Source organism: Pteropus vampyrus, unplaced genomic scaffold (genome assembly GCF_000151845.1).
Source record: "Pteropus vampyrus isolate Shadow unplaced genomic scaffold, Pvam_2.0 Scaffold380, whole genome shotgun sequence".
In the NCBI taxonomy this organism is placed as follows: Eukaryota; Metazoa; Chordata; class Mammalia; order Chiroptera; family Pteropodidae; genus Pteropus; species Pteropus vampyrus.
In genome coordinates this window covers 492935-502851 of record NW_011889161.1, presented here as the reverse complement: position 1 = coordinate 502851, position 9917 = coordinate 492935, and the positions used below count along the sequence as shown (strand labels likewise).

The 9917-nt window shown below is 60.2% G+C and overlaps 1 protein-coding gene, 1 non-coding gene and 1 pseudogene across 2 annotated transcripts in view; all 3 read left to right on the top strand.

Moving 5' to 3' along the window:
- PKNOX1 (PBX/knotted 1 homeobox 1) overlaps positions 1-9184 on the top strand; it is a 41170-nt gene extending 31986 nt beyond the window's left edge. Inside the window, exons 9-12 of the mRNA XM_023523178.1 lie at positions 1223-1354; positions 4800-4876; positions 7515-7687; positions 8334-9184. Of these exons, the coding sequence (XP_023378946.1) occupies positions 1223-1354; positions 4800-4876; positions 7515-7687; positions 8334-8545 (594 nt within the window). The 3' untranslated portion in view covers positions 8546-9184. The remainder of the gene's footprint in view (positions 1-1222; positions 1355-4799; positions 4877-7514; positions 7688-8333) is intronic.
- On the top strand, positions 1561-1633 carry TRNAV-CAC. Its single transcript has one exon. It is a non-coding gene; the product is annotated as a tRNA-Val (tRNA).
- On the top strand, positions 1643-1758 carry LOC111731523 (annotated as a pseudogene).
- Positions 9185-9917: the final 733 nt, after the last annotated feature.

The following is a 9917-nucleotide window of genomic DNA, read 5'->3' as shown; positions in this document are numbered from 1 at the left end:
ACCTCGAGGCTCCGGCAGGGGTAGGGGCGGATCAGCCGTCGCAGAGAACGCTGGGGGAGATTTGGGGTCTCACTGCCTCTCAAACAGACTTCCAGCCAGTTTCCTAGGCCTTCGAGTCCCCGCTGTGCTCAGTCCCAGGCTTTGCTGGGGCTTGGTGCAGGCAAGTGGGCCAGTGTCCCCTGCGCCTTGGGACGAGCTTCAGAAGCCCCTTTCCCGTACGTGTGAGCGTGAGCATGGGGCGGGCGTAGTGCTGCTTGCTTTTGGTCCAAAAACAGTTATGCCATTCGTAGTCGTCTCGAGTTAGTGGTCTTACCGTCTCCTTCGAGTCGTTAATTGTGTCTGTCCAGATGTTGGTGTTCGGGCTTTTTAACGATACGTTTAGAACGATGTAAACGCAGAGGAAACACAAATAACGTGGTAGCAGCCGCTGCCGAGCGAGCTCCCAGGTCCCTTACACTGCGTCTGTGAGTACGGCACGGTGACGTCGGCCTGGGGGAGCTGATGTTCATCACTCGTGAAGTTACATTCTCACATCGGCCGTCCATCAGAGTGACAGCAGAGGTGTCCCTGCCGTGCCCGCTGAGGCCCCGGCAGCGCGTGTTGGCCCCAGGCCACAGCCCCCTCCACGCGGCCGTGTCCATGGGCCTGCACGGTCCCAACCCAGTCCCAACCCGGGCCGGCCCAGGGCCCCGCGCCCGAAGCGCCTGCTCGCCTTTGGTGGCGGAGCGGACAGGATGCCCCTCACGCTTTCCTCCCATGGCGGGGGAAGCTGCGTCCTTTCTCAGTGGCCGGCAGAGGCGGTCCCCTCAGCCTGCGAGCCCACCCCCTCTGTGTGCACGCTGTCCCCGTCCCCTCTGCTCAGCGGCGAGGCCACCTCCAGTCAGTGGTGCTTCCAGCCTCCGCGCCCCTCCCAGTGGCTCCTCCAAATGCTTGAGGCTCGGCGCTCAGATGTCCTCACGTCCACTGCTGGGGGAAGCCGGGTGCCGAGGAGACCCCAGGGCTCACGAGTGGCTCTGCGTCCTCGTCTGTCCCGCGAGGGTCGCAGGGGCGGGACGCCGGGGGGCGTGTCACAGTGGGGAGGGACGCGCAGCCTGAGAATTAGCCGCTGCCGCTCCCCAGCCGCTCACCCCACGGTCCCTGGTTCTCCTCTGCGTCTGCGGTCACGAGCTGTCGGGATGTCACAGTTTTCTGTGCTTTCTGATAGTATTTTTCAATTGCTTAAAAGCTTCAGTTACAGTTAAACCAGGACCTGAGCCTCTTGCACCAAGACGACGGCTCGTCCAAGAACAAGAGGGGCGTCCTGCCGAAGCACGCCACCAGCGTCATGCGGTCCTGGCTCTTTCAGCACATAGGGGTAAGGACGATGGTGGCCTCGAGCCCGCGGGGCCCTCAGCCACCGTGCTCTCTGGCTTATTTTCTGGGAAAAAGTTACGTGTCTGGGCCAGTAGGTCTGCTTTTCAGTGTCTGTGTTTTTCACTGTCCACATGGGTCGAGCAGGGACAGAAGAGAGGGTCACCCCACAGGGAAGGACATCACTTCGAGAAACTTGAAGTAGGACGTGGTTCCGTGGTGTAGTGGTGAGCACGTCTGCTTCACATGCAGAAGGTCCTGGGTTCGCGCCCCAGTGGAGCCACGGTCCATGGTCTGTGGCCACGCCCCCCTGAACAAGCCCGATGTCTGATCTCGGAAGCTAAGCAGGGTCGGGCCTGGTTAGTACTTGGATGGGAGACCACCTAGGAAGACCGGGTGCTGCAGGCGTAAAAAAAAAAGAAAAGAAAAGAAACTTAAGGTACACGAGGGACCACCGGTGAAAAGGGAACAGCTGGGCGCATGGTCCTCGTACGCGTGCACGTGAGGGTGACTCGGGTGACGGGAGGTCAGGTCAGTGACAGAAGTGGGCAGAGACGAGGAGCGTTTGGGCGCAGCCTTGGAAAACGGCGGCCTTCTGTGCCGGACTTGTGAGGGAGACGCACTGAGGGCCCCGGCGGAGCAGGGGGCTGAGCGCGGACGGGGTGGGGGACGGCTTGCAGCTCAAGGGGGAGCGTGGCCGGCCCCCAGGAGCACGTCCTGTCTCAGGAGGCACACTTGTCTGTGGTTTTGGTGGGATGGACACGCTGCCCACTGGGCTGAGCCCCCCAGTCCTCACCCCACCGACCTTAGGGGCAGCATGTGACCCCGAGCGGCTCTCAGGAGCGCCATCCAGGCCAGCGGCCAGGGTCGGGACCGTCCAGTTTGGCTGCCGGAGGAGCAGTGGGGACAGAGGCAGGGAGGGTGCCCAGGTCCGGGGAGCTCATGGGGCGCAGGCGCCATCTCCGCAGTCAGGAGAGCAGGAGGTTGTGGGGCACCCCGGTGGCCTCGTGAGCCGCCGTGCAGCCGGGGTTCTCCACGTACATGTGGCCGCCTGCTCCCTCAGCAGCCCTGGCCCCCGGCTCACCCGGCTCTGCCCGGCTCTGCCCCCCGGCCCTTCCCCTTCCCTGCTGTCGCCCCCACTGGCCGGCTCCTCGCTGGGCTCATCTTCGTCCTGGCGCTGTTGCTGTCACTGGACGTGTCTGTCGGGCCCATGTCTCATGCCCTTCCCCCGCCTTCACCCTAATTGGGTGACCGCTGCCTGGGCCTGAGGCTGCATTGGTCCCTTGGCGCCTGTCCCTGCCCTTGCCCCGACCATGATCCCTGAGACCAGCACCTGATCTTGGCCGTCTCGCCTCTTTCTGGCTTTGGCTCTCGTCACGGTCACTTGTCCCCCTTCCCTTTGATTGGTTCGGGCTTCTTTCCCAGTGGGCAAGGACCCAGGGAGACTGGCTCTCGGCTTGGAACCGGCACGTGATGTCACCGAGCAGCCCTGTGGTCCCCCAGAGTGGCCGCGGCGGCCCTCCCTGAGTGCCAGGCCCCAGCTTCTGTCTCCTCGGGCGTCTGTTCTTCGCCGAGCCGCCCCCACCAGCAGGACCTGGAGAAGGAACAATGTGACCACGTGTAGAAACGTGTCCTAGAAAGATTCCCACGGAAACGAAAGGCGTTACGGATAAGGTGGCACGGTGACGGTCACACCGCTGGGACACGCGTTGGTGTGGTGAGCGCGTGTGGCTTTGGGGGCAGGGGCACGACGAGTGGGCGCGGCACGCGGGGCTGTGAGTGCGAGGAAGCGTCAGGGAGACGGGATGAGAAAAGTGGGCGGACACGGTTTTAACTATGTCGTGATTATTGCAGCCAGTGAGCACGGCTGCGGTGTCGTGATTGGGGCACACACAGCGTGGTGGCACCGGGCATTTCCCTTTCAGGTTCCCTTTAATGTCGAATAATCCGAAACGATGACTCTGCTCACAGAGTCAACGAAAATGCCGCCTTTTCCCTGGCGCGAAGCATCCCTTCTCCTGGCCCTCGTTCCTCTGGAACGGTGGCCTCTCCTCGTGGTCCTCCCAGTGCTGGGGACGGCACTTACTGCTGTTTCCTTGGGTTTGTTTTCCTTCGGTTTCCGGTGTGTGTACTCACGTTTCCGGCCTCCCCTTTCCAAGCTTTCTAAAGGGCCGCGCACTCATCTACAGACTCGAGCCGAGTTAGTGCGGTAGCTCGGGGAAGCGGGCTGCTTCTGAGGCAGGTCCCAGGCTGCCCCCATCACCGTCACGGGCAGCGGCTTTTACAGCACACTGAGTGTCGCTTACAATGAAAACCAAACTCCCCGCCTCCCGCCTTCGCTGGAGCCGCCCAGTGTCCGGGCCTCGGTGGGTGCGCAGAGACGCGGCCGTGTAGGTTTGAGAGTCAGCGTCATGTGGTTCCCACATGGGGGGCAGTGCCCCAGCTGGACGGGTGGGTGGTTGCTGTCGAGAGAAATGATTTTCCCTTGCTACTTCTGCAGATTTTGAGATTTACTTCCAGTTTAATTCTGTTTTTTTAAAGTGAAGCATTTTAATCATACGTTAAGAAGGGAGGGAACAGTGCCCCGCCAGGGCCCGGGTGGGTTCTGCATGACAGACGGCCCGTGTTCACCTGGCAGAGGTCCGGGCCCGGGTGGGTTCTGCATGACGGCCCGTGTTCACCTGGCAGAGGTCCGGGCCCAGGTAAGTTCTGCATGACGGCCCGTGTTCACCTGGCAGAGGTCCGGGCCCGGGTGGGTTCTGCATGATGGCCCGTGTTCACCTGGCAGAGGTTGTCTTCTGAGAAGCTGCAGAGGACGTCAGCGTGTCCGTGTCAGTTTCTTCCCGCAGTTCTCGTGGTAGAGACACGTCACGCAAAATGACAGGCATGGAGCAGCCTGCCTGGCCCCTCTCCGCCGCCTCCTGGTTCACCAGCTGTGGGCGGTGGGGGCCAACGCTCCATGCCCCGGTTCCTTCGTCTGTAAAAGATGATGCTGTGTCCATCTGAGGGGCCATCGTGAGGAATCTGGGAATGACCGTGCAGGGGGCTGAGTGCCCTGCTGTGGCCGAGGTTTCGTGGGTCAGAATGCGACTATTTATTCACTTTACGTGGGTGCAGGTTGTGGCTCACCGTTACACCTCGGTAACCTTGACGGTAAAACTCCAGATCGTATGCCGTGCTGAGGACGGTGCCGGGGGCGGCGGCACACCGTCGCCGGAGCTTTGAGCAGCTGCCGCGGTGCCCGGTGCTCCTGGGCAGCGGGGAGAAGCCCTCCGTTCTGTTCGGGGCGTTTCTAAGAGAATCACGAGACCGAAGTTGGGTTTTAACCAAAAGCAGGCTTGACGCTCGTCAGCTGCTTACACGTGATCCTTCGTATGCCTGCTTTACCGGGATGGTCTTGAGCTCCTTTGCAAACCGAGGTTCACGGTGACCCTTCTGTTTGTTTCCAGCACCCCTACCCGACAGAAGATGAGAAGAAACAGATCGCCGCCCAGACAAATTTGACGCTGCTCCAAGTTAACAACTGGTGAGCTTGCCGCTCCCCTCCTCGTGCCCACCAGCGTCACGGACGCCTGGAAATGCCGCCGCCGGTGAAGAGCGAAGTCTGGTGGAGAACACGCGGATAGGGCTCCTGCCTGAGGGCTGGGGGCGCTGGCAGGACCCCTCAGAACAAGCCAGCACGCTTCCAGCTCCCGCTCTGAACGCTCGGCACCTTGCTGCGGGCTTTTCGCCCGTGCCCCGCTTGCCCGATTAGACAGGTTTCTCCGCCGGGTGACCTCGGAGCGCTGGTGCTCTGGGCAGTGGGTGGCAGAGGTGAGGTAGGGTGACACCGGTGGCCCCCTCTGCAGCCTCCCACCTTTCCAAACCTTGCGTCCCGCTGTTGGCTGTGATTGGGGGAGGCAGCTCCCAGGCGTCCAGGTGGTGGCCCTGCCCCTCAGCGGGGTGTGAAGAGGGAACCGCCCAGGGAGATGTTTGCTTTATCAGTGAGACGTCCTGCTCCAGCTCTCGGGTCCCGCGTGACGGGGACACCTGGACCCTGACCCCGTGTTTTCCCCTCAGTGAGGGCGGTCCGCTTGCAAGTGGTGCGAAGGGCTGGGGCGCGCTTAGGAAGTGGTTTCAGCTTAATAATTGGCACGTGTGAAAGCAGAGAAAGCACAGGCCACCGCTGGCGACACGGCCGCCTTCTCGTTCTGACCGCTAAAGTTTGAACTCGAAGGCCAGATGAGTCCCATGGAGATGGCAGCGTCTTCCAGCTTGCGCAGTTACACGTGCAGAGGGTGTGCCTTGGCGCTGCGTTAAACATTGCTGTTGCCTGCGTCTGAGCCATCCTTTCGGAGTTGGGTCGCGATGGGAGACCACGCTGTTTGCATGATTTCCCGTTGCTCTGTTGAGCGGCGCTAATGGATCCGCGGCCAGTCCGCGGTCGCCGCACGCTTCGCCGCTCTCGTGTAGTTGAGTCACGACAGCGATCGATGGATTGATGGATGGATCGATGGGTGGATCGTTCGGCTCTTCTCTTGCTTTTGTCACCCTGTCACCCTCTCCTTACTTTTCTTTGTTTAGTGACTTCCTCGTGTTCCCTAACTTAGTGCCCCGTGGCGTTCACAGAATTATCTGGAAAGTTTAACATCAACCTTTAATTTGTTAAGTTACTAACAGTTTAATAGTGTGACTTTCATAAATTCTAAAGTTTCTGAAATCTTAGTCATTTGTAGCTGATTCACTCCGTATATTCACAAAACTGCGTCTTGGACTCTGAACCCACCATGGGCTCCCGGCTCCGCCTCCGCCTCGCGGCCGCTTTGCACGAGGGTGGAGAGGCAGGTCCGGGGGACCGCGGGGCTATCGATCGGTCTCCTAGTCCAGGTCCTGCTGTGTGACAGGGACGGAAGAGTCGCTCTGCACGAAGCCCCGTGCTGCCAGTCGTTTACACTGGGACGTGTCCAGTGCAACCTTACGTGTTCTGACATGTTTGGATTTTAAAGTTCAGCAGCCCGAGAGCCGGTCCGGGTCTAGTTCTCTCGTTTGCGTGTGAGGACATCGAAAGAGAGGCCGCCCCCACCCGACGGCCGGCCAGACTCGGGGTCTGAGGCCATGCTTTCTTTCCTGCCCCGCCCTGGACGCCGCTTGGCTGTCCCCTGAGGTCCGCCTTCGGTAGAGGAGCATGTGCCTCTAGCGAGGGGCTGACCACCGATCACTCGCGCTCCTGGGAACGGGTGGCAGGACGGCTGGCGAGGTTTCCTGTGCTGGGTCAGGGTGCCGTGGAGTCCGATCAGCCTCTGGGGAGACGGGCTCTGTGGGCGGCCACCGTGCCCTTCGCCCACGGGCTGCAGGGCAGACTGCGGGGGCACAGGCCGCCTCCTGGCCTCAGCCCCCTGCTCTCCCACGTCGGGGGGCAGCGGCTGGGGTTCTGGGAGCGATGGAGATGGCCAAAAGTGCGCATTTCAGCGGTACCGTCATGCGCGTCTGCGTGGCACCACGGCCCGCCTCGCCGCCAGCCGGGGCGTTTCTGCTGCTCTTTTTACGTGGCGTCAAGTCACAAAGTGAGGCTTAGTCGCTAAGAGCCGCTGACGTCTGTGATTTTACGGTTCCGGCGTGCGTCTAGAACAGCTTAGTGACTCGCGACTTTGCCATCTAAGCAATAGCTCATCAGCTGGAGTCGTCTGTGGACGAGACAGAACTCCTGCCTCAGGTGACCTCCGGTCACGCCTGGAGTCACACCTGTGTGCTCCAGGGTCAGGCCTGTCACACCCAGGGACCGGCAGGCAGAGACACAGGCCTCACGGGACGTAGTTTTGCCACTTAAACCTTTCTCTCCCTTAGAGAAAATAATGTCACGTTCACGGCTGTGATGGTGTCATTGCTGTCGTAAAGACCAGCGAATCCACAAACGACTAAATCAGTGGAAGTGGAAAACAGGGACGCAGAGGAGGGGTCTTTATTGCGATGAACCATTGTAAGGACAGCACGGCCTGCTTTTCTGGCCGCGCAGACGGAAGGCTCGTCACGACGCCGGGTGTCTGTCGGAATGAGAGTCTGCGGCGCTGAGTGTTTCTCGTACCGTGTTGCAGCAGCTTGTGTCCCGGGAGCCCCTGTCGCTCCTGTGGGAGGCCTTTAAAGAGGCCGTCGGTGACGGTTGTCCCTTTTGTCGACCTCACGCCCAGGTTCATCAACGCCAGGAGACGGATCCTTCAGCCGATGCTGGATTCCAGTTGCTCAGAAACTCCGAAAACGAAGAAGAAGACTGCTCAGAACAGGCCGGTTCAGAGGTTTTGGCCGGACTCCATCGCGTCGGGAGCCGCTCAGCCACCGCCCAGCGAGCTCGCCATGTCGGAAGGTACGGGCCGGGCCCCGGGCAAGCGCGCGGCGACACCGCAGGGCGGGTGGTGACCGTAGGCGAGAGGCCCTGGCTGGCCGTCGGCCCCGTGAGCTCGGGCCGGGAACCGAGGTGTGCGCGGCTGCCATTTTTGCCTCGGAGACGTGAGGAAGGCGGTACCTGGGGAGCGTCACTCGGTGCCCGTGAGGGAGGGGGCGCCACACCAGGGACAGAGACACGCACACCCGAGGCTCAGCACGGGCACTGTCCTCCGTCCTGGCCCTGGCCCTCGGGCCAGAGGGTGGCATCGTCCCTTCTCACCGCCCCGCACTGGCCCCCTCACCCTTAAGTCTCTGCCGCCTTTATCTTGCTTTCTCTCATCCCCTGGGACCCACCCCCTCCCCTTGTCACGGGCCACCACCCCGGCCTGCTTTGTTTCTCCAGTCACGGCCGTCCTGCCCTCCCCCCCCCCCCCCGCTGGTCATTTGTGTTCTTGTGGCACCTGACCCCCGAGACCTTCAGCGAGCGCTGAGGCCCGTCCTCGGGACAGCTTCCCAGGTCCCTGCCGAGCGACCCAGAAACACAGAGGGGTCTCGAGGCGAGGTCAGGTGAGCGAACAGCACCCCGCTGGGGGGCAGAGCGTGGTGACCACCCCTTTCTGCCGCAGGAGCTGTCGTGACGATCAGCACGCCCGTGAGCGTGAGTGTGGACAGCCTGCAGTCTCTGTCCTCGGACGGGGCCACCCTGGCCGTGCAGCAAGTCATGATGGCCGAGCAGAGCGAGGACGAGTCCGTGGACAGCCCGGGGCCCGGCGGGGCCGCGCTGGCCCCCGCGCACATCGGCGGGCTGGTCCTGGAGAACAGCGACTCTCTGCAGTAGGGCGGGCGCCAGGCCCCGGTGGCCAGGGCCCAGGGCGGGGCCTGGCTCCTCCCAGTTTGCACAGCAAACGTTTTACACAGTCCCGTTTCTAGCCTGTTCATACGTAGATGTCGGAGAGTGCACTTTTGTATTTCGCGGTGAGCTTCAGGAGCGACGTCTCTCACGCTGTGTGCGCGCGTGTGTGCGTTCGGGGGCTTCGAGGAGATTCTTTGAAGGTTTAACGCTAAAAGTGTGATGAATGACAAACGCCCCCATGAGCCCTCACTAGGTTAAGGAGCAGCGCTGCCATTTGCTAGAAATGACGCAGTGTTAACTGAGTTCTGCGGGCGAAGCAGGTCTTGGCGGGCTGATGTGTGCGTGTAGCCCGCAGGCTCGGAAGAAGCTTCTGCACCTTCAAGCTGCCAGTGCGAGGTGGACAAGACACCACAGCGGCCCGAGCGCGGCCTCGCGGGACGTACGGCGACTTCGATACGTTTTGAGTTCTCTCGTGTTCAGTGAGCCTGTTTCGTTTGCTATATATAAAAAGAAACTCCTATTTTTACCTTGCTGGAATTATTGGATAAAAAGCTATTTTTATAAATTCGTTATGAATTGGATTATGACTATATTGAGGATAAAATTTTTAGAGAGGAAACCACACACGCTTACTATCTCGATTCGGAGTGTTCCGAATCGACCAAATTTAACGAACCTGCCCCAAGTTAGTTCGGGTGGTAATCGACATTTACTACTGGAAAAGAAACAGCTATTGAATGAAATTTTGATATCTTCAAACTTTAGTTTATATGTAAATGCTCAGATTGCATTTTACACTTGACCTAAACACATGTCTAGATAGGACTTAGCTAAGGGGAGTGACGTGTAGCCGGGAGTCAGTTAAAAGCTCTCACCGCTCACATTTCAGTCGGAGCTAAATTCCACCACAGTTAAATGGCGGCTACGCCATGGTAGCCTGCATCGTTTTGGAGTTTTTTAGTCGGCCATGTCATTCATAGAACGTTTATTGTAAACTAATAGAAAGCGTCCTCTGTCCCACGGTCAGTAACGTTCAGCTTCCTTACGTAAGTGACGGAGGTCCACGAAGTGACAGGAGCGAACAGGACGGTGCTGACAGCGACGCTGACGCCCCTGCTGGTGGCCGCACACGCTGTCGCTCCCGGGGGTGGGGGGGTCGGTGTTTTCTCCTTGTAGTGTGGCTTCGGGCTTCCCCAACCCTCCCCTCTGGCTCTGTCACATGGGGTCTGGGATAACGCTGGGGCTTCCGTTTCTTGGTGATGAGACGAACCGAGAGCGTAGACTGGGTTTTGTTACTTTGGTCGGTTTGCTTTTATTCATTTGCTTGCGAGTGGGGCTCTTTCTCAGAAACGGCACC